Source organism: Rhipicephalus microplus, chromosome 3 (assembly GCF_043290135.1).
Source record: "Rhipicephalus microplus isolate Deutch F79 chromosome 3, USDA_Rmic, whole genome shotgun sequence".
NCBI classification, from domain to species: domain Eukaryota; kingdom Metazoa; phylum Arthropoda; class Arachnida; order Ixodida; family Ixodidae; genus Rhipicephalus; species Rhipicephalus microplus.
Window position 1 is genome coordinate 216,549,876 of NC_134702.1, and position 25,338 is coordinate 216,575,213.

General features: G+C 42.4%; 1 protein-coding gene across 5 annotated transcripts in view; it reads left to right on the plus strand.

The window, feature by feature from the left end:
* LOC119170217 (venom metalloproteinase BumaMPs1) overlaps positions 1–25,338 on the plus strand; it is a 336,963-nt gene that overhangs the window by 23,298 nt on the left and 288,327 nt on the right. For all 5 annotated transcript variants that reach the window (XR_012894142.1, XR_012894141.1, XM_075888614.1 and 2 more), the window contains exon 2: positions 9,483–9,676. Coding sequence is in view for 3 of the 5 variants with exons in the window: in XM_075888614.1 (XP_075744729.1) it covers positions 9,483–9,676 (194 nt within the window). In the remaining 2 variants the exon portion in view is untranslated. The remainder of the gene's footprint in view (positions 1–9,482; positions 9,677–25,338) is intronic.

A 25,338-nucleotide genomic window follows, 5' to 3' on the forward strand; every position in this document is an offset into this window, starting at 1 on the left:
GGAAAACGTGGATGACATCCTTTATGTAGCTCGTACATGTCAGACCAGGCTGTTGGGCACGCTGGCATAGGCGTTGTTCGGTGTAAGGGGTTCTCAAGTTTGGGTTGACGAAGACTCCTGTGCAGTCGTAAAGTAGGACCAGGTAGAAAGCTCACGCTCTTAGTTTTGATATCAGAGGTTGAAGACGTCAACAAGGTAAAAGTTGACGACACGGACTTTTGCCGGGTCATCCCAGTTATTGGTTGCACCGACATGCTCAGAGGTCTAAAGCCAAGCTTTTCGGTCAGTCTCACTGGTAGCGCTCAAAATATAAAGATCACGGTACCACTGTATGGTGCCGCCGTGGACGCCGCAGGTATTATCACTGGTGGTGCCGGACTGGTTGTTGGCTACGTCCACCATAGGGGTGAATAAAGCTGGCGGAAACGTTTGGTTGTGAAGTCCCAGGGTAAGGTCAAGGTTGGCACTACCTCCAATAATTGTATAAAAGTTTATTCAGGAAGCTGGAACGACTTTGCAGTCGGGGTAGCGCCCCGCCGACACGAACGAAGATCTCGCGCACATCTGGCCGCCGGGAGTATATCCTCTCTCCTTTTCACTAGTGCCTAATTACCTGGAATCAAACAAATCATTCAGTATAAAAATGTGCCCCACTGATTCGATTTTATGGGCAGAGTTTGGTAGCGTAGTCGTGCCTTGTGGACATCACTTCTCAATTCCTAGCCTCACTTAGGTTCTCAGCGCACGCGTAAGCCGGTACCCAAAGGAACCAGTGGCACCGCACGTAACATTGGCCGTTCGAAGTTATGTTGAAATACCTACAGGTAGTACACTATATAAACGCTCACAAAGCCACCATTCATCCACTTGCCCATCAGCGGAAGGCTCACTACGCGTCCGTAAACAAATACGCGATGTTTAACAGCTGTTCAGTTTTTATATTCAATCGCCGCTCATGATTAGGTTTGTCGGAACACTTTGCTATGAGTGCTCTTTGAAAACACGCACGCCCTGCTCAAGTAAAATGTTTGGACGCCTGGCACCATTATACGCTACTGCGACGCAATACTACATGCATACGCACACTGTTTTCACTAAATGACATTTATATAACCGTTTTTTCTAATCATATATGAGGACCAGTGCAGCTCAGTTTTAGAACAGGTACTTGCTACGCATGAGTTCGTTTCTCAGTAGAAACAACGGTCTTATTTTTTAGTTTATGTACACGCCATTTTATGTTCAGTCAAAAACGAGATGATGATTCGTCACCTACAGCGAACGATGCTAACACCGATCCCATAATATCTACAACGCTCACTAGTTATAACAATCCTTGATGCTTATTATAGAACAGCAGTCGAACAGATTTTTTCGAAGAACAAAACGTCGGAAGGAATCAATAATGTCCTCGGGCTATATGGAGTCCCCAAGCTGTCTCTATAAAAAGTTAAAAAAGCTAGCAGACGCGTTGTAGCATGATGCGGCTGAATACATATTGTTTTCAATTTTTTTAGGTAAAAAATTGTGTATGTGTAGTTCGTTGAATATACAAGCAACAAGGTTAATTAAAGTACACCAACGGGAAGTTGAATATTGGTTTGCGAAACATCTCATGACAGTTTTAAACTTTTCATGTGTTGGGAACCTAACAAAAAAATATGAAGGGGGAAATGAGTGGGCAAATCAGTGCGCAATTTTTTCGGCTCTTCGTGTAGGCGATAAAGCGTTAGTAGCACAGCTCTGTACACTTCGAGTGTTTGCTAAGGCACGTTGCCGAGCTATTTGGCTTGGGTTAATTATTCATACGGCTAAGGCACACAACGACATACACACTAAACAGACAGACACAGACACAGCGCTAACCTTCAACTATTTATTTCCTTGTGATCACAAGTGCTATTTGTACAACACCAGTAGATCGATAAAATTGAGAAAATACAATGTAAAGTTACAGAACAGCTCACGCACGCGTCATCACCGAGTGCGACAATCTGTACCCGGAAACTTAGAAGTGAAATTTGCAGTTACCTCTTTTCTTTATTGCCGTGTTCTACGAGACCGGCTTTGTGTTGCCGCAACATTTAGAGCCGACAACTCGGAATCTGCTGCTAATCGGTGTCACGGACTAGAGCAGCAGCAAGAACAATTTTCAAAAGCAATCATCGGCGGTCCTTCGTATTGCTCATCGGTGGCTGTACTCAGCAAAGTCAATAGGTGAACGCAAGCCAAATTTTCCTATCAGTACACCGCAGCAGTGGAACAACTCAAACACAAGTGGTCATCGGCAGCGTACAGAATATGAAAGCGATCAATCGAGCGACAGCTACTCTGGCAAGCGACTGCTTTGATGGAGCGACACTCGCTGTACTGAAGAAGCGGCTGTCGTCCGCCTATGACAAGCGAGACAAGACATCTGAAGAAATGAATGTTCGCATTGCAATGAAGGAGCATGCCTCAGGAGATGCTGCAGCAGCCAAATATGATGACCAAGCGGGAGCAATTCTTGCGCTTCTACAGTGCCGTATCCAGGTTGTTGATAACACCTAAAGAGCCATTGACCCTGAAATCTGACAAGCACCTCCCGTGCCATCGCGAAGGTCAGCAATTGATACCCCGAATACCAAACCTCTTCTATCTTAACTAGAAATCAAGCTATTTAACCGTATTATTGAGAGTGAACGGCTTTCGGGGAAAAGTTTGATGACAGCGTGCATGTAAACGCGACCATGAGATTGACAATTGCCATAAGCTTTGCAATTACTGAGAAGCGGGACTGCTGTAGAAACCATTGCATTCTCGACGGTGAGCACGTGCTCCTGAAATGCAATGCAGCTGCTACAAGACCAATATGGCAATGAAATAGAAGTAGAATAACACCACCTACCACCTACCAGCCGAGCAACAAGATCAAGATGGCAGACTGGAATTTGACGTAAACAAGCTGTGCAATCTATACAACCGATGCTTGTATACCGAACATGTATAGCCTGGACGCAAGGAGGATGCCGACAAGCAACTTTTCTGCGAAGCTCCATGAGATGCTGCGCACATTTTTCCCGCAAAAAAACATGATGTTGGTCTGATGTTGTTGGTCTGACTGCAGACAACAAAACACTCAAAACTGAAAATACAGCAATGGGCAAACGTCTGTCAGAACTTGAACAGTACTCTCGAATAAACAATGTGGAAATCAAGGGCGTAGCCTGCACACAGGGCGACAACTGCCTTGCGCTCTTGAAGGCTGTTGGCGATAAAATAAGCTGTCCAATTTCTGAAGCTGACATTGATGTTGTCCACCGCGTGCCAACAGTCTGGATTGGCCAATAAGAATATTATTGCCCGCTTCTCCTCTAGAACAAAAAAGCAGGACTTCATCACCAAGGCGCGAAAGGCTCGCATGAATTCGAAGGATCTCGGATTCCGTGGCCCTAATCATGTTCCCATTTACAGTATTGATCACCTGACCCGCGAAAACAAAATTCTGTTCGCAAAAGCTCAGTCACTGAAAAGGGACAAAGGCTGGCAGTTTATTTGGACTGAATATTGCCAAATAAAAGCCAGAAAGGCGGGTGACAGTCGAGTCTTCCGTATCTCGTCTGAGGGCGATTTATCTATCTTTCGATAAAACCAGCAGGCCGAGTAGCTAACTTAGTGCCTGAACGTATTGAAATAATGTAGTCTTATTTTTCGACTATGCAACTTCAGTCCTGTTCTTTAAACCCATGCTTCTCTGCAATTCACTTCAATGCACGAAGTTTAAAAAAACGTTATGATGAAATCTCCGATTTTCTGGTCTCTTTAGATCACAAGTTTTCACTTCTCTGCATGTCAGAGACTTGGCTATCTCACGCAGACGGCAATTTATACGGATTTCCCTCTTATACTTCCGAATACTGCCACCGTACACAACAAAGCTATGGCGGTGTCGCTGTTTTTGTATCTGCAAATCTTCGTTACAAACAGCGGAACGACATAATATTCTTGGTGCCAAATTGTGAACCTGTGTGGATTGAGTTGGAGGATGTCAATCAAACAATTATCGGTTGCTTATATCGGTCGCCTTCATCGTCTGTATCTGCTTTTTGCAATGAATTGAACATTGTGCTTGGTAAATTATCTTCAGAAAAGAAAAATGTTCTCATTCTTGGTGACAGTGATATAAATTTGCTAGATGACTGCAGCGCCGCCAGTATTGATTACACTGACTGCCTTCATGGTTTTGGCCTCGAATCTTTGGTTTCCCTTCTAACCAGATGTACTCCAGGGTCTTCGTCCACATTAATCGACCACATATTTTCTAATCATATATGTCCTCCTGTTTGCGGTGTACTTGAGAATAACATCACGGATCATTTCCCTATCTTCTTTAAACTTCCTTTTCAACTACATAAGCCTTGTCATAAGTTCGATAAAGCTGAGATCAACAAAGATGACTATAATACACAGGTTTCCAAGCTTAATTGGTCTTCCATAAACTCAGAATCAGACGTAGATTCAGCATTCAATGAATTTTCAGATAGCATAAAACAATGAATCGTAAATTAGACCAAAATCGTGAGGTGCCGGAGACATATCCCTGCGTTGCACAACCCCTGGTTAACAAATGGCCTTCTGACTAGCTTACGCAAAAAAGACAACCTCTACCGCAAAGTTAAAAAGTGTCCTTTCAACATTCGATTCAGAACGCGCTCTAAAGTTTACTGCAATCAACTGAACAAGCTACTAAAAGAAGCCAAAAGAATATATTACGAATGTGGAATAGCTGAGGCTGGTTCTGATGCAAAGCGACAATGGAAAATAATAAATTATTTCTTAAATAGATCTAGTCGGGATGAACCCATAAGAAAGATTAAGTCATCACGTGGCTTCTATACCGAACCGTTAGATATTGCCAACGCTTTCAATGAATTCTTCTGTGGTCCAACTTCCGAGGAAAACAACAATAATCAAGCATCACCTCAACGTTGCTTACAATCAATGTACTTATTTCCAACAGACCCAGACGAGATTATCAATGTCATAAATCATTTAAAGGTTACGGGCGCATGTCTAGATGAAATCAGTTCAGCAAATATAAAATTAGTCGCTCATTGCATGGCTAGCCCTCTATCCTGTATCGCTAACTTAATCTTCACGAGTGGAATATTTCCAAGACAGCTAAAAAAACTAAAATTATTCCCGTGTTTAAGAAAGGAGACCGGTCTTGCGTTCCAAATTATCGTCCTATCGCTATCCTCCCTTTTTTTAGCAAAGTCATCGAAAACTGCATTGAAAAACGCCTTACCACATACCTCTCAAAATTTAATATTCTTTCCTCAAATTTATTCGGCTTCAGGACGGGTTCTTCGACTGACTACGCTTTACTTTCTTTTACAGATAAAATAAAAAGCGCCATTGATTCTGGTTTCTACGTAGGAGCAGTTTTCATAGATCTATCGAAAGCATTCGACTCCATCAATCATGTCATCCTCATTTCTAAACTACGGGCAGTAGGGGTCGACGGGCCCGTGCTGAAGCTTATAAAGAGTTATTTAACAGACAGACAACAGGCTGTGTGTGTTTGTGTGTTGGTTCCTCACTTTCTAACTTTCAAATAACAAACAAGGGTGTTCCGCAGGGATCGATACTTGGCCCACTACTTTTCTTACTTTACATAAATGATTTGCCTAATCACCTATCACAATCAGAAGCTTTCCTTTACGCAGAAGACACGACATTGCTTGCTACTGATCTATCACTAACTGCTCTTACATCGAAGTTGAATACTGATTTGAAAAATATTTTAGCATGGTGCCGCCTTAATTCGCTGAAAATAAATACCACCAAGACTTCATTCATGCTTTTTCATACCAGTCACCAGTCAGTCACCAGTACCAATACCAGTCAGAAATTCTTCCCACTATCATTTTAGATTCTCATGTCATTAGTGTAGCTGATGAATGTTCATTTCTCGGTGTGACTTTAGATTCTAACTTAAAATTTACGAAACACATCGCCCATTTGAAGCGCAAAATTGCTCCTTGAATTAGAATTTTATTAAAACCCAGGTACTATTTCAGCAAACCTACACTACTAACACTGTTTTATTGCTTCATTCACAGTCATCTGAACTACTGCATCCCCTCATGGTGTACCACATATGCGACCCACATAGCACCACTGCAACATTTACAAAATCAGGCTATCCGTACATTAACGTTCAGCTCATTCAGCTGCTGTGTGTCCGACATTCTTCATAATAAGATAATCCAATCATTAGACAACCTTGTTAAATACAATTTATCCATAGTGTTATTTAAAATAATGAACAACCCTGCTCCAGTAAACATATTTCTAGACGCTGGTCTAGTAAACACCAACCGAACAAGATTTGCAGCTAACAACAATTTATTATTGCCATAAGTTCATACTAATTATGGAAAACACTCTGGTTATTTCACGTCCTTATCAACCTGGAACAGTCTTCCCCTTAACGTTTAGCAGTCTTCATCTTTAGCTATTTTTAAAAACACATTATTTACTTTTCTGTTGGATACCACAAAATTCTAAGATGTGCATTATTATCTACACCTGTTCATATTCATGCACTCTTAATGGTGCCACAGCCACTCATGTTTTTCTTGCTTTTCTTGTTCCTCTGTTCGCTTTGTCAATAATACTCATGTTTTATTTTATTTTTTATATGTTATTTGCAGTGTTTTGTTGTACTTATGATTGTTAAAATTTGTTTTTTTTAGTCTGTATTCCTTCTACTTGTATGACTTATTCCACGTTGCTGCATTTTACTTATGCATTTTTATCACATTTCTTAACAGGAGGTCCCCCTTCAGCCCAGTGCTCTGGGACCTCCTTCTGTATGTTTATGTAAGCATGTATGTTTTGTACGAAAGTAAAAATAAACTGAAACTGAAACTTTTCACTGCCATCGCCGAATATGTGAAGTCATACTCAAACATCTGGCGCTACGAACGACAAAATGGCGTCATCCTGTCAGGTGCTCGAGAGCTTGAAAAAAAATTACTTTTCTCGCGACGAAATCCGATAGTATTCAGGAACACAAGAGTCGTCAGAACTTGCTTATCATCTTAGGAATGCTACCTCAAGCTTTCCTACTCACACATTCCACACAAAAACGCAGAAATATGATGTTTCTTCTGCAAGCCAACAAGACATAAAAAGGAGCTAAGCGACAGTTTTATAACACTACTTGGCTGCGTACCTGATGGTCATGGGCTCGATCCCAGTCGCGGCGGTCACAATTCAGTGGAAGTGAAATGCTAGAGTTCCTTGTACTGTGCGATGCCAGTGCACCTTAAGCAGCATTCGATCATGGCAGTTTTTTGCGGCCTTCGCTACAATGCCTCGCATAATATTATGACTAGTATTTGGGCATAAACCTGCGATAGTAACATATACATTATTATTATTATTATTATTATTATTATTATTATTATTATTATTATTATTATTATTATTATTATTATTATTATTATTATTATTATTATTATTATTATTATTATATAACACTTGAAGACAAAGATAGAGAGACTCGCCAGAGATGACGTGCTATAAATTCACTGGACTGAGACCCTTAGCCAAGGATTGTCGGAGACGTATGCAGTGCATGTCTCATAAAACCGATATGCCTTATCCGCTACCGAAACCGAAAGCAATAAATTAATAAGCAAATACACCCGGCGTTATGTGTGAATGAAGCAATCGCAGCAGAGCAAAATACTTTATACCGTAATGAGGTACCAACTTGACGAAGGCTAAACAAGAAGGTAAATCTGGGCCAGTTGGTGATAGTTCATTCTCGATAATTCACAGCGCAAGAAGGACGCAGACGATGTATAGGAAAACGTGAGCGTTGACTCTCAACTAAAGCTTTATTAAACGAAAGGCACGAATATATACACAACTTAGCCCGCTTCGACAGAGCAACTACGCATGTGCAGCAGAGTCATTCACAAGATAGTACTTTTTCAGGACACGTAAAGAATCCAGGCACATTAAAAAATAACAACAAAAAAGCTATCTACACAACAGGCCATGCTAACAAAAAACGTACTTGTGAATCATTCTAAGATTTCGAATTTGCCAACTATTTTAGGATGATTGACAAATTTGTTTTTGTTATTATGGCCTGTTGTGTATATTATTTTTTTGTTTTGCTTTGTTTGTTTTTTTACGCGCGTGGATGCTCCACGTGTCCTGAAAAAAGTACTACCCCGTGAATGATTCTGCAGCACATGCGTAGTTGCTCTGTCGAAGCGGTCTAACCTGTGTATATATTCGTGCCTTTCGTTTATAAATCTTCAGTTTAAAGTCAGCGCTCGTGCTGTCTTATACTTCGTATGCGTCCTTCTTGCGCTGTGAGTTATCAAAATTGACGAAAACTACTTATAGAAATATCTCATGCTACGGCGAATTTTATAGATTAGGATAGCTTTGTAAAAATAACATCCAGTGAATAGGCATGCGTGTTAAGATCAAATATATATACGCTAGATAAAATTAGCGGTCATCTGCATTATTTTTAACCTTTTGACGGCATAGTTAGTCTCCAACAAAAGAAGTGCTCACTCCTTGAAGCACGTTGGCTAGCTTTCTAGGTAGCTCATTTATTTGAAAGGACAGGTAGCTGAATTTTGCTTGTCGGTGAAACATGAGACTTCAACGCTAGCTTCATTGCCGCTGCGGTGCAAATTTCTTCAGTCAGGGTGACGCAGCATGATTCGCGCTGTTCACCCTAATCGAGATTGCTTTATCCAGTGAAATGTGTATCGGCGGTATTCTCGCTTTCATCAGGTGTTTGATAGGCAGCGAGGCAGTTTCCCCTAGCTTTGTGTGTCATTCAATTTAGTCAGTGAAGGCACCACGCAGGGGATGACACAAGACATTGTACTCCTAACTCACATGGCAGGCATCACAAGTCCGCCCAGTTCACAACGGCAAAAGACTGGCGCTAAACTGTTGAATTGATAATTCTTACGAAAAAATTAACATTTGAGTGCGCAAGGAAATGCAGGATGAAAAATGTCGCCTGTTGTTTACACCAGGCTTGACTTGAGAATTCTTCGAATATGAACCGAGATCGCTGAGGCAAAGGCCATGCACTTTTGAGTTTTAAGCAAGGGCATTAGCGTCTTTGTTAACAATGTAGTGGATGTGGTTGACAAATTTAAAGTGTTTAATCTTGCTATGAAAAGATGGTAGTGCGTAATTCATACTGAACGCATATAAAAAGCACTCGTAGAAATAAAAACTGCACCTGAGTTTTTTGTTTTTTTTTTTTTGCTGCTGGATATTGCCTGTACAAGTGCCACCTTAAACGACAGTCAGTAAGTTTTAATCCGGGTGAATGCCTTTGATTTTCAAACTAAGACTGTCTTGACGTAATAAAGCAACTATGAGACTATAAAAACCGACGCCTTTTTCTTAAACATCAGTGTAAATCGTTCTGCCTGTATTTCCAGCTGTCAGCAAGCAAGTCCATGCAAATGCTGATGGCCTCACAGTTTATCCCATTGTGTATGAAGATCGAGAGGACAAGCAAAAGAAATTCGTTGTTTTCGATTACGATTATTCACTGGAACTCCAAAAAGCATCGGTCCTGGCTCCAAGAGTTTTGCTGCGCGACTACACCGAAAACGGTGTCAAAGACAGATATGTGAGTATCTGCGAAACCGGATCTTTTGCTTGTTTGTTCTTTCATTGATGGTTTCTACCCACCAAGGCAGACTGGTTATGAAACCTGCAGTTACAGTAACGGAAATTTTCAGTTTGGAGTAGGGATGAGGGAGTTATCAACCACCAAAAGAATAAGTAGTGGGACACCCACTCTTTTCTTTAACTTTCACGTTACCACCCCATTACAATGTACCGGCTGTCGTGCGAAAAGTGCGCCTGAATGACTGGGAACTATCTGGACAATTATAGAATCCTTCGATGAGATTGCGTGCTTAACGCCCACATTAGCCTTAGTTCTGGAACTTATGTTGCAGCTAGCAATAACGCCGGAGTCGTCGATGATACACGCACCTAAATGTCAGTTCACAGGTGTTCTCGCAATTCATCACCCCCATCTAAATGCAGCAGCCGTGACTAGGCGTGCGCATTTCTTATCGACACTACTACACCACAACAGTTGCAGCTCTTTGAGGTTTGCGTAACAATAAACACCGTGAATTAGCAGGTAAAAGCCAGCTTTGCCACTTGCCAACAGAGAAAAAACTACAAACTGTGACACGCCCGTTCGCCCGTAAGTACCCGCAAGTAAGCTCTGTCTCCCAGTTCCGGCAGATTGTGCCTTTCGCCAAGTGCTTCAGCCACCACAGAGTCAGTTAGTTAAACAGTGATTAGTATGTGAACAATTCTTGCTGTTTCTTACCTGATCAAAAGAATGTGAAGAAGATAGTTTGCTTCTTTTACTACAAATCTGTTAACAAGAGCTCAAGGTATTCTAACCTGCCCGATATTGAGATCTTCATCATGGTCGCAAATTTGTGAAAAGATGCGTTAAAATTCAGTAGAAAAAAGTTTGTCTCTGCGAATATTGTTAATACTTCCTTCTCCTTCTTTCTGCAAAAACAACTACAAGCCGGGTAATTTACTAGTTTTTGTAAACAAATTATTCATTTCTTTGGTTTTTGTACATAAACAATCCGAAGAGGCCGACGAAATAGAGAGGGAACAATTCACATACATGGTTCATCAATGAATCAGATGAGAATAAGTTTGCTAAGCAACACGAAAAACGAACGTCAATACATGGAATATTGATTGGGGCGCCGCATACCCTGTAACTGCTTGGTTGTATAGCACCCCATCGACCACGAGTGCACCTCTTAGCTCACATTTGTTTGTGACTCACGTGGTCATTTCTATGGTGGTCGCATTGTCAATGAGCGTGACCACCATTCTCGCTCCACGATGTGCCAAAGGAGCCTTTCAAGAATCCTTGGAGCAGCTTGAACTTTCAGCGTTGCCTTTTCATGTTTCTGGAACACAAAGTCGCTGTTCGTTTTCAAATCTTAAGCACTGGCAATGTCCGAAAAGTAGGAATGGTTTACGTGCACAACTCTATTATCCAACTCATCGTTAAAATTACCACATCCAGCCGTGGTATGGCCTACTGCCATTTCTCGCGCTCCTGCTTGCCTAATGGTATAAAAAACATAGACACGCTTTTTGTTCCTCTGTAGCCAGAAAGGAAACCCAGCAAACGAAACGTTTTAGATATTTTCGCCCTGAGATGCTTCCGCCAAATTGAATGCATCACATTCAAAAGCTTGTACGGCGCTGGGCAATCATTTCAATCGTGGACGGCGCGAACGATAGTCTCTGTGGCGCTGCGGTACCACATTGTGGCATTTTCAATCACAGTGCGAGGCTTTCACAAAACGTGATGGCTAAGTTTCTTGACCATAACAGCCGTTGACTCTGGTTGTACCTTGCAACACGTTTCTTATATTATCCTGAGATGAACACAAAAATAAATAGTTGTGGAGATACATACAGACAGTGTGATGTACTGGACTGCCTAATGCAAAATAAAAGCCAAGCAGAGAATCAAGCAAATACTTCTGTATTTCACTGCCCCAGTGCAGTGACAGTTTCGTTTGCCTCATTTTAATCAAAACGCGACTCACAATCTGCTGCACCGGAACGCTGCAGCAAAATACGGCCTTCTTGTCGACCTCGGACGTCCATCTTTGATGCATTCAGTGCCGCTTAAGTTGGCAGATGACTTTATGTTGTGCAATGAGGGGTCCAAACGCGTCAGAAACACCGAGCTTTGGTGACTTGATGAACTCTCTACGTGAGGTCTGACGAATCGATGACGTGCTGTTACTGTTACGAAGAAGGGTTGTCGCTCAATCTTACCACGGTGGCAACGTGGCTGTCGTAGCGGAATAACAGTGCTTTCACTTATGAGCAGATCAAGAAGGTGAACGTCTTGGAGAACAAAATCAATGTTTCCCAGCTATAGCGGGTATAGCAGCTGCTGCTAGCAACAGAGCCTGCCAGCAACTCAAAGTTGGCAGCACGAGTCGTCTAACAATCGACCAGCATGGTCTTAAACCTGGTATGCAAGTGAGGTGTTATGTGCAAATATATGGATAAGGAGTTGTGACGTGGACACCCAAACGCAAGTGCTTGAGGTGACGTGGAATCTGCACGCAGTTGCGCGCGGTGCCGCGAGCATTTCCATGCCGGTGTTCCTTAGAGTGATGTCACGTCTAGCTTGCGTCATATGTAGTTTGTTTGTACATAATCGAAATCATCATTATTAACTCAATGACACCTCATTGCCGCCAGCTGCAACCCCTGTGCCAACCCGCTTCGGAAACAAACTAAAACAATATTGATTTCAAGGTTGGCAGCCAGAGCCACTTGTCCCTTCAAAAAACAGAAAAAATAATTTGTAGATAGAGGGTAAAGACACCGGTGTGGTTAATCCCCTTTTACACCCCCATTCTACGTGTTGTGAACTTCTGGGCTAACATGAAATGAAGATTATTTCAATCATTCATTCACCGAAAGAGCGACGCAGTGAATGCGATAACATGTCATATTGTTACACCAAAGTTTTATTGATCTCATCTGATTTGGGCTTGAACAGAGAGACTGAACGGGGATGGAGTAGAAAATGCTCACACAGGGCGCTGGATTTCATTTCAAAATGTCGGGTAGAAAATTGACAATACCATTTCCATGGTAAAGCCCCTGCTTGCGCGCACATGCGTGTGTGTGTGCTTGTTCAACTCCATGCGCGCCGAGTCGCGCTCTTGAAAATAAGCAGCATAATAATCTGGTAGCCCTCCAACATACCGTGGCCGATCTCGCGTAACTCAATGAAGCGCTGGTATATTAAACTCTGGCCAGCTCAGAAAAGATGCGGTTTTCGTGCGATATGTCATATAAGTGGTTACAGCCCGAAGCACTGTGCTTGCAACCTAGAGAAGGCCGTTTGCGTGCCATTTGCTGATGTCCATTGATACAGCCCTCACGACCAGGGCCTTATAGCCAAAGTTGACAGTTGCTGCTCAAGCAACGCAGCCCTGCCCTTTGTCACCGCCGTTCTCGCTCCTTGTCCTTCGCTGAGCGAAACATGGGTGGGGCGTCGGTGCCGGAAGCAGCTAGATGGAAGGAAATTTATCCTTGCTTCCTTGTTCATTGATATATGGCTCTTACGGACCATGCCCGGTCGGTTGACTAGTTCCACCTATCGGTGGAACTGCCTCGTTGCTGTCTCGTTTTCCATAGTGCATAACTACAAGCGAGACATATGTAAAAGAATGTTTATTTTAAGTTCATTGAATGCAAGCGAGTGGTATATATATATATATATATATATATATATATATATATATATATATATATATATATATATATATAGTGGGAGTAATATTTCAATGGGCCAGTTAGTCTTCGTGAAGGTATGGGATATGGCACAACGGGAGCGTTGTCAACAAGGATAAATATATTTATTTCCCAACAGTTTCAGGAGGGGTCCTCCCTTCATCAGGGGATGATTTATACTGACATGAACTTCCAAACTTTGTTGCTGCCGCGTCCCTCTCGCCTTGAAAGATGTTTGCGTGAGTGAGAGGGAACTAAAAAAAACAAAAACAAAAAGGGGAAGAAAGACGAAAAAGAAAAAGAAAGGAAAGAAATAAAGTAAAAAGAGGAAGAACCACTGTCAATACTGAGAACGAAACCAGCTGTCCGTGTACGTCCACATACGGCTCTTATCACGTGCTGTTCAGTTCTCGACGTGTGTCGGGCCACCGAAGATTGTCGCCGCGGTGCCGGGAGGGTCCGCGACAGCGTGCGTAAAGAAAGGGTTTCTCCGTAATGGGTCGGTCGGCGTGCGGCGTGCGTAAAGGAAGGCGAGAGGGACGCTCTCGCAAACATCTTTCAAGGCGAGAGGGACGCGGCAGCAACGAAGTTTGGAAGTTCATGTCAGTATAACTCATCCCCTGATGAAGGGAGGACCCCTCCCGAAACTGTTGGGAAATAAATATATTTATCCTTGTTGACAACGCTCCCGTTGTGCCATATCCCATACCTTATATATTTATACATATATAGTGGATGGAGGGAAGGCCGCTGTGATAGCTCAGCGGTTAGAGCATCGAACGCGTTATTCGAAGGTCGTAGGTTCCATTCCTGCTCACGGCTGGTTATTTCTTCACCCACTTTTGTTTCTTTTTATTTACATTCCATTGATTCTAATAACTTCTCCTGTACATTCCTTGGCATTACTGTCTGTTAGATCTTCTTAATATTGTGTCAAAACACGGAAAAACGAGCCCTTAGGTATACACTTCTTTACCTTATTCATTAACGAGGGTCTCGTACTGGCAAACTTGGTGTCTATAGGTTGTATACGAGGGACTATTAATCAGCTGCCCGCTTGTAATAAGTTCAAGTGCTACGTGACGCCAGACATGCGCATGAAAGAGTGTTTCACACTCGTCGCTGGGCTTATAGATGGCGCTGACTGACACTCCTACTTCTAAATTCACATATAAAAAAAAAAGTGGATGGAGGGAAGGCCGCTGTGATAGCTCAGCGGTTAGAGCATCGAACGCGTTATTCGAAAGTCGTAGGTTTCATTCCTGCTCACGGCTGGTTATTTTTTCACCAACTTTTCTTTCTTTTTATTTACATTCCATTGGTTCTAATAACTTCTCCTGTAAATTCCTTGGCATTACTGTCTGTTAGATCTCATTAATTTTGTGTCAAAACACGGAAAAACGAGCCTTATGTATACACTTCTTTTCCTTATTCATTAACGAGGGTCTCGTACTGGCAGACTTGGTATCTATAGGTTGTATACGAGGGACTATTAATCAGCTGCCCGCTCGTAATAAGTTCACGCGCTACGTGACGCCAGACATGCGCATAAAAGTGTGTTTCACACTCGTCGCTTGGCTTTTAGTTGGCGCTGACTGACACTCCTACTTCTAAATTCACATATAAACCCAAAAAAGTGGATGGAGGGAAGGCAGCTGTGATAGCTCAGTGGTTAGAGCATCAAACGCGTTATACGAAGGTCGTAGGTTCGATTCCTGCTCACGGATGGTTATTTTTTTACCCACTTTTCTTTCTTCTTGTTTACATTCCTTTGGTTCTAATAAGGTCTCCTGTACATTCCTTTGCATTACTGTCTGTTAAATCTCATTAATGTTGTGTCAAAACACGGAAAAACGAGCCTTATGTATACACTTCTTTCCCTTATTCATTAACGAGAGTCTCGTACTGGCAGACTTGGTGTCTATAGGTTGTATACGAGGGACTATTAATCAGCTGCCCGCTTGTAATAAGTTCAAGTGCTATGTGACGCCAGACATGCGCATGAAAGAGTGTTTCACACTCGTCGCTGGGCTTATAGATGGCGCTGACTGACACTCCTACTTCTAAATTCACATATAAACCCAAAAAAGTGGGTGGAGGGAAGGCAGCTGTGATAGCTCAGTGGTTGGAGCATCAAACGCGTTATACGAAGGTCGTAGGTTCGATTCCTGCTCACAGATGGTTATTGTTTCACCCACTTTTCTTTCTTCTTATTTACATTCCATTGGTTCTAATAACGTCTCCTGTACATTCCTTTGCATTACTGTCTGTTAAATCTCATTAATATTGTGTCAAAACACGGAAAAACGAGCCCTTAGGTATACACTTCTTTCCCTTATTCATTAACGAGGGTCTCGTACTGGCAGACTTGGTGTCTATAGGTTGTATACGAGGGACTAATAATCAGCTGCCCGCTTGTAATAGGTTCAAGTGCTACGTGACGCCAGACATGCGCATGAAAAATTGTTTCACACTCGTCGCTGGGCTTATAGATGGCGCTGACTGACACTCCTACTTCTAAATTCACATATAAACAAAAAAAGTGGATGGAGAGAAGGCCGCTGTGATAGCTCAGTGGTTAGAGCTTCGAACGCGTTATTCGAAGGTCCTAGGTTCCACTCCTGCTCACGGCTGGTTATTTTTTTACACACTTTTCTTTCTTCTTATTTACATTCCATTGGTTCTAATAACGTCTCCTGTACATTCCTTTTCATTACTGTATGTTAAATCTCATTAATATTGTGTCAAAACACGGAAAAACGAGCCTTATGTATACACTTCTTTTCCTTATTCATTACCGAGGGTCTCGTACTGGCAAACTTGGTGTCTATAGGTTGTATACGAGGGAGTATTAATCAGCTGCCCGCTTGTAATAAGTTCAAGTGCTACGTGACGCCAGACATGCGCATGAAAGAGTGTTTCACACTCGTCGCTGGGCTTATAGATGGCGCTGACTGACACTCCTACTTCTAAATTCACATATAAACAAAAAAAGTGGATGGAGGGAAGGCCGCTGTGATAGCTCAGCGGTTAGAGCATCGAACGCGTTATTCGAAGGTCGTAGGTTCCACTCCTGCTCATGGCTGGTTATTTTTTACCCACTTTTCTTTCTTCTTATTTACATTCCATTGGTTCTAATAACGTCTCCTGTACATTCCTTTGCATTACTGTCTGTTGAATCTCATTAATATTGTGTCAGAACACGGAAAAACGAGCCCTTAGGTATACACTTCTTTCCCTTATTCATTAACGAGGGTCTCGTACTGGCAGACTTGGTGTCTACAGGTTGTATACGAGGAACTATTAATCAGCTGCCCGCTTGTAATAAGTTCAAGTGCTACGTGACGCCAGACATGCGCATGAAAGAGTGTTTCACACTCGTCGCTTGGTTTATAGATGGCGCTGACTGACAATCCTACTTCTAAATTCACATATAAACAAAAAAAGTGGATGGAGGGAGGCCGCTGTGATAGCTCAGCAGTTAGAGCATCGAACGCGTTATTCGAAGGTCGTAGGTTCCATTCCTGCTCACGGCTGGTTATTTCTTCACCCACTTTTGTTTCTTTTTATTTACATTCCATTGGTTCTAATAACTTCTCCTGTACATTCCTTGGCATTACTGTCTGTTAGATCTCATTATTATTGTGTCAAAACACGGAAAAACGAGCCTTATGTATACACTTCTTTCCCTTATTCATTAACGAGGGTCTCGTACTGGCAGACTTGGTGTCTATAGGTTGTATACGAGAGACTAATAATCAGCTGCCCACTCGTAATAAGTTCACGTGCTTCGTGACGCCAGACATGCGCATAAAAGAGTGTTTCACACTCGTCGCTTGGCTTATAGATGGCGCTCACTGACACTTCTACTTCTAAATTCACATATAAACCCAAAAAAGTGGGTGGAGGGAAGGCAGCTGTGATAGCTCAGTGGTTGGAGCATCAAACGCGTTATACGAAGGTCGTAGGTTCGATTTCTGCTCACAGATGGTTATTTTTTCACCCACATTTCTTTCTTCTTATTTACATTCCATTGGTTCTAATAACGTCTCCTGTACATTCCTTTGCATTACTGTCTGTTAAATCTCATTAATATTGTGTCAAAACACGGAAAAACGAGCCCTTAGGTATACACTTCTTTCCCTTATTCATTAACGAGGGTCTCGTACTGGCAGCCTTGGTGTCTATAGGTTGTATACGAGGGACTAATAATCAGCTGCCCGCTTGTAATAAGTTCAAGTGCTATGTGACGCCAGACATGCACATAAAAGAGTGTTTCACACTCGTCGCTTGGCTTATAGATGGCGCTGACTGACACTCCTACTTCTAAATTCACATATAAACCCAAAAAAGTGGATGGAGGGAAGGCAGCTGTGATAGCTCAGTGGTTAGAGCATCAAACGCGTTATTCGAAGGTCGTAGGTTCGATTCCTGCTCACTGCTGGTTATTTCTTCAACCACTTTTTTTTCTTCCTATTTACATTCCATTGGTTCTAATAACGTCTCCTGTACATTCCTTTGCATTACTGTCTGGTAAATGTCATTATATTTCGTCAAAACACGGAAAAACGAGCCCTTAGGTATACACTTCTTTCCCTTATTCATTAACGAGGGTCTCGTACTGGCAAACTTGGTGTCTATAGGTTGTATACGAGGGACTATTAATCAGCTGCCCGCTTGTAATAGGTTCAAGTGCTACGTGACGCCAGACATGCGCATGAAAAATTGTTTCACACTCGTCGCTGGGCTTATAGATGGCGCTGACTGACACTCCTACTTCTAAATTCACATATAAACAAAAAAAGTGGATGGAGGGAAGGCCGCTGTGATAGCTCAGCGGTTAGAGCATCGAACGCGTTATTCGAAGGTCGTAGGTTTCATTCCTGCTCACGGCTTGTTATTCTTTCACCCACTTTTGTTTCTTTTTATTTACATTTCATTGGCTTTATTAACTTCTCCTGTACATTCCTTGGCATTACTGTCTGTTAGATCTCATTATTATTGTGTCAAAACACAGGAAAAATGAGCCTTATGTATACACTTCTTTCCCTCATTCATTAACGAGGGTCTCGTACTGGCAGACTTGGTGTCTATAGGTTGTATACGAGGGACTATTAATCAGCTGCCCGCTCGTAATAAGTTCACGTGCTACGTGACGCCAGACATGCGCATAAAAGAGTGTTTCACACTCGTCGCTTGGCTTATAGATGGCGCTCACTGACACTTCTACTTCTAAATTCACATATAAACCCAAAAAAGTGGATGGACGGAAGACCGCTGTGATAGCTCAGTGGTTCGAGCATCGAACGCGTTATTCGAAAGTCGTAGGTTTCATTCCTGCTCACGGCTGGTTATTTTTTCACAAACTTTTCTTTCTTTTTATTTACATTCCATTGGTTCTAATAACTTCTCCTGTACATTCCTTGGCATTACTGTCTGTTAGATCTCATTATTATTGTGTCAAAACACGGAAAAACGAGCCTTATGTATACACTTCTTTCCCTTATTCATTAACGAGGGTCTCGTACTGGCAGACTTGGTGTCTATAGGTTGTATACGAGGGACTATTAATCAGCTGCCCGCTCGTAATAAGTTCACGTGCTACGTGACGCCAGACATGCGCATAAAAGAGTGTTTCACACTCGTCGCTTGGCTTTTAGATGGCGCTGACTGACACTCCTACTTCTAAATTCACATATAAACCCAAAAAAGTGGATGGAGGGAAGGCAGCTGTGATAGCTCAGTGGTTAGAGCATCAAACGCGTTATTCGAAGGTCATAGGTTCGATTCCTGCTCACGGCTGGTTATTTCTTCACCCACTTTTCTTTTTTCTGATTTACATTCCATTGGTTCTAATAACGTCTCCTGTACATTCCTTTGCACTACTGTCTCTTAAATCTCATTATTATTGTGTCAAAACACGGAAAAACGAGCCCTTAGGTATACACTTCTTTCCCTTATTCATTAACGAGGGTCTCGTACTGGCAGACTTGGTGTCTATAGGTTGTATACGAGGGACTACTAATCAGCTGCCCGCTTGTAATAAGTTCAAGTGCTACGTGACGCCAGACATGCGCTTGAAAGAAAGTTTCACACTCGTCGCTTGGCTTATAGATGGCGCTGACTGACACTCCAACTTCTAAATTCACATATAAACAAAAAAAGTGGATGGAGGGAAGGCCGCTGTGATAGCTCAGCGGTTAGAGCATCGAACGCGTTATTCGAAGGTCGTAGGTTCCATTCCTGCTCACGGCTGGTTATTCCTTCACCCACTTTTGTTTCTTTTTATTTACATTTCATTGGCTTTAATAACTTCTCCTGTACATTCCTTGGCATTACTGTCTGTTAGATCTCATTATTATTGTGTCAAAACACGGGAAAACAAGCCTTATGTATACACTTCTTTCCCTTATTCATTAACGAGGGTCTCGTACTGGCAGACTTGGTGTCTATAGGTTGTATACGAGAGACTATTAATCAGCTGCCCACTCGTAATAAGTTCACGTGCTTCGTGACGCCAGACATGCACATAAAAGAGTGTTTCACACTCGTCGCTTGGCTTATAGATGGCGCTCACTGACACTTCTTCTTCTAAATTCACATATAAACCCAAAAAAGTGGGTGGAGGGAAGGCAGCTGTGATAGCTCAGTGGTTAGAGCATCAAACGCGTTATTCGAAGGTCGTAGGTTCGATTCCTGCTCACGGCTGGTTATTTCTTCACCCACTTTTCTTTCTTCTTATTTACATTCCATTGGTTCTAATAACGTCTCCTGTACATTCCTTTGCACTACTGTCTCTTAAATCTCATTAATATTGTGTCAAAACACGGAAAAACGAGCCCTTAGGTATACACTTCTTTCCCTTATTCATTAACGAGGGTCTCGTACTGGCAGACTTGGTGTCTATAGGTTGTATACGAGGGACTATTAATCAGCTGCCCGCTTGTAATAAGTTCAAGTGCTACGTGACGCCAGACATGCGCTTGAAAGAAAGTTTCACACTCGTCGCTTGGCTTATAGATGGCGCTGACTGACACTCCTACTTCTAAATTCACATATAAACAAAAAAAGTGGATGGAGGGAAGGCCGCTGTGATAGCTCAGCGGTTAGAGCATCGAACGCGTTATTCGAAGGTCGTAGGTTCCATTCCTGCTCACGGCTGGTTATTCCTTCACGCGCTTTTGTTTCTTTTTATTTACATTTCATTGGCTTTAATAACTTCTCCTGTACATTCCTTGGCATTACTGTCTGTTAGATCTCATTATTATTGTGTCAAAACACGGGAAAACGAGCCTTATGTATACACTTCTTTCCCTTATTCATTAACGAGGGTCTCGTACTGGCAGACTTGGTGTCTATAGGTTGTATACGAGAGACTATTAATCAGCTGCCCACTCGTAATAAGTTCACGTGCTTCGTGACGCCAGACATGCGCATAAAAGAGTGTTTCACACTCGTCGCTTGGCTTATAGATGGCGCTCACTGACACTTCTACTTCTAAATTCACATATAAACCCAAAAAAGTGGGTGGAGGGAAGGAAGCTGTGATAGCTGAGTGGTTGGAGCATCAAACGCGTTATACGAAGGTCGTAGGTTCGATTCCTGCTCACAGACGGTTATTTTTTCACCAACTTTTCTTTCTTTTTATTTACATTCCATTGGTTCTAATAACTTCTCCTGTACATTCCTTGGCATTACTGTCTGTTAGATCTCATTATTATTGTGTCAAAACACGGAAAAACGAGCCTTATGTATACACTTCTTTCCCTTATTCATTAACGAGGGTCTCGTACTGGCAGACTTGGTGTCTATAGGTTGTATACGAGGGACTATTAATCAGCTGCCCGCTCGTAATAAGTTCACGTGCTACGTGACGCCAGACATGCGCATAAAAGAGTGTTTCACACTCGTCGCTTGGCTTTTAGATGGCGCTGACTGACACTCCTACTTCTAAATTCACATACAAGCCCAAAAAAGTGGATGGAGGGAAGGCAGCTGTGATAGCTCAGTGGTTAGAGCATCAAACGCGTTATACGAAGGTCGTAGGTTCGATTCCTGCTCACGGATGGTTATTTTTTTACCCACTTTTCTTTCTTCTTGTTTACATTCCTTTGGTTCTAATAAGGTCTCCTGTACATTCCTTTGCATTACTGTCTGTTAAATCTCATTAATGTTGTGTCAAAACACGGAAAAACGAGCCTTATGTATACACTTCTTTCCCTTATTCATTAACGAGAGTCTCGTGCTGGAAGACTTGGTGTCTATAGGTTGCATACGAGGGACTATTAATCAGCTGCCCGCTCGTAATAAGTTCGCGCGCTACGTGACGCCAGACATGCGCATAAAAGAGTGTTTCACACTCGTCGCTTGGCTTATAGATGGCGCTGACTGACACTCCTACTTCTAAATTCACATATAAACCCAAAAAAGTGGATGGAGGGAAGGCAGCTGTGATAGCTCAGTGGTTAGAGCATCAAACGCGTTATTCGAAGGTCGTAGGTTCGATTCCTGCTCACAGCTGGTTATTTCTTCACCCACTTTTCTTTCTTCTTATTTACATTCCATTGGTTCTAAGAACGTCTCCTGTACATTCCTTGGCATTACTGTCTGTTAGATCTCATTATTATTGTGTCAAAACACAGGAAAAACGAGCCTTATGTATACACTTCTTTCCCTTATTCATTAACGAGGGTCTCGTACTGGCAGACTTGGTGTCTATAGGTTGTATACGAGGGACTATTAATCAGCTGCCCGCTCGTAATAAGTTCACGTGCTACGTGACGCCAGACATGCGCATAAAAGAGTGTTTCACACTCGTCGCTTGGCTTATAGATGGCGCTCACTGACACTTCTACTTCTAAATTCACATATAAACCCGAAAAAGTGGATGGACGGAAGACCGCTGTGATAGCTCAGTGGTTCGATCATCGAACGCGTTATTCGAAGGTCGTAGGTTCGATTTCTGCTCACGGCGGGTTATTTTTCACCCACTTTTCTTTCTTCCTATTTACATTCCATTGGTTCTAATAACTTCTCCTGCACATTCCTTGGCATTACTGTCTGTTAGATCTCATTAATATTGTGTCAAAACACGGAAAAACGAGCCTTATGTATACTCTTCTTTTCCTTATTCATTAACGAGGGTCTCGTACTGGCAGACTTGGTGTCTATAGGTTGTATACGAGGGACTATTATTCAGCTGCCCGCTCGTAATAAGTTCACGTGCTACGTGACGCCAGACATGCGCATAAAAGAGTGTTTCACACTCGTCGCTTGGCTTATAGATGGCGCTGACTGACACTTCTACTTCTAAATTCACATATAAACCCAAAAAAGTGGGTGGAGGGAAGGCAGCTGTGATAGCTCAGTGGTTAGAGCATCAAACGCGTTATTCGAAGGTCGTAGGTTCGATTCCTGCTCACGGCTGGTTATTTCTTCACCCACTTTTCTTTCTTCTTATTTACATTCCATTGGTTCTAATAACGTCTCCTGTACATTCCTTTGCACTACTGTCTCTTAAATCTCATTAATATTGTGTCAAAACACGGAAAAACGAGCCCTTAGGTATACACTTCTTTCCCTTATTCATTAACGAGGGTCTCGTACTGGCAGACTTGGTGTCTATAGGTTGAATACGAGGGACTATTAATCAGCTGTCCGCTCGTAATAAGTTCACGTGCTACGTGACGCCAGACATGCGCATAAAAGAGTGTTTCACACTCGTCGCTTGGCTTTTAGATGGCGCTGACTGACACTCCTACTTCTAAATTCACATATAAGCCCAAAAAAGTGGATGGAGGGAAGGCAGCTGTGATAGCTCAGTGGTTAGAGCATCAAACGCGTTATACGAAGGTCGTAGGTTCGATTCCTGCTCACGGATGGTTATTTTTTTACCCACTTTTTTTTCTTCTTGTTTACATTCCTTTGGTTCTAATAAGGTCTCCTGTACATTCCTTTGCATTACTGTCTGTTAAATCTCATTAATGTTGTGTCAAAACACGGAAAAACGAGCCTTATGTATACACTTCTTTCCCTTATTCATTAACGAGAGTCTCGTGCTGGCAGACTTGGTGTCTATAGGTTGCATACGAGGGACTATTATTCAGCTGCCCGCTCGTAATAAGTTCGCGCGCTACGTGACGCCAGACATGCGCATAAAAGAGTGTTTCACACTCGTCGCTTGGCTTATAGATGGCGCTGACTGACACTCCTACTTCTAAATTCACATATAAACCCAAAAAAGTGGATGGAGGGAAGGCAGCTGTGATAGCTCAGTGGTTAGAGCATCAAACGCGTTATTCGAAGGTCGTAGGTTCGATTCCTGCTCACAGCTGGTTATTTCTTCACCCACTTTTCTTTCTTCTTATTTACATTCCATTGGTTCTAATAACGTCTCCTGTACATTCCTTGGCATTACTGTCTGTTAGATCTCATTATTATTGTGTCAAAACACAGGAAAAACGAGCCTTATGTATACACTTCTTTCCCTTATTCATTAACGAGGGTCTCGTACTGGCAGACTTGGTGTCTATAGGTTGTATACGAGGGACTATTAATCAGCTGCCCGCTCGTAATAAGTTCACGTGCTACGTGACGCCAGACATGCGCATAAAAGAGTGTTTCACACTCGTCGCTTGGCTTATAGATGGCGCTCACTGACACTTCTACTTCTAAATTCACATATAAACCCAAAAAAGTGGATGGACGGAAGACCGCTGTGATAGCTCAGTGGTTCGAGCATCGAACGCGTTATTCGAAGGTCGTAGGTTCGATTCCTGCTCACGGCGGGTTATTTTTCACCCACTTTTCTTTCTTCTTATTTACATTCCATTGGTTCTAATAACTTCTCCTGCACATTCCTTGGCATTACTTTCTGTTAGATCTCATTAATATTGTGTCAAAACACGGAAAAACGAGCCTTATGTATACTCTTCTTTTCCTTATTCATTAACGAGGGTCTCGTACTGGCAGACTTGGTGTCTATAGGTTGTATACGAGGGACTATTATTCAGCTGCCCGCTCGTAATAAGTTCACGTGCTACGTGACGCCAGACTTGCGCATAAAAGAGTGTTTCACACTCGTCGCTTGGCTTATAGATGGCGCTGACTGACACTTCTACTTCTAAATTCACATATAAACCCAAAAAAGTGGGTGGAGGGAAGACAGCTGTGATAGCTCAGTGGTTAGAGCATCAAACGCGTTATTCGAAGGTCGTAGGTTCGATTCCTGCTCATGGCTGGTTATTTCTTCACCCACTTTTCTTTCTTCTTATTTACATTCCATTGGTTCTAATAACGTCTCCTGTACATTCCTTTGCACTACTGTCTCTTAAATCTCATTAATATTGTGTCAAAACACGGAAAAACGAGCCCTTAGGTATACACTTCTTTCCCTTATTCATTAACGAGGGTCTCGTACTGGCAGACTTGGTGTCTATAGGTTGAATACGAGGGACTATTAATCAGCTGCCCGCTCGTAATAAGTTCACGTGCTACGTGACGCCAGACATGCGCATAAAAGAGTGTTTCACACTCGTCGCTTGGCTTTTAGATGGCGCTGACTGACACTCCTACTTCTAAATTCACATATAAGCCCAAAAAAGTGGATGGAGGGAAGGCAGCTGTGATAGCTCAGTGGTTAGAGCATCAAACGCGTTATACGAAGGTCGTAGGTTCGATTCCTGCTCACGGATGGTTATTTTTTACCCACTTTTCTTTCTTCTTGTTTACATTCCTTTGGTTCTAATAAGGTCTCCTGTACATTCCTTTGCATTACTGTCTGTTAAATCTCATTAATGTTGTGTCAAAACACGGAAAAACGAGCCTTATGTATACACTTCTCTCCCTTATTCATTAACGAGAGTCTCGTGCTGGCAGACTTGGTGTCTATAGGTTGCATACGAGGGACTATTATTCAGCTGCCCGCTCGTAATAAGTTCGCGCGCTACGTGACGCCCGACATGCGCA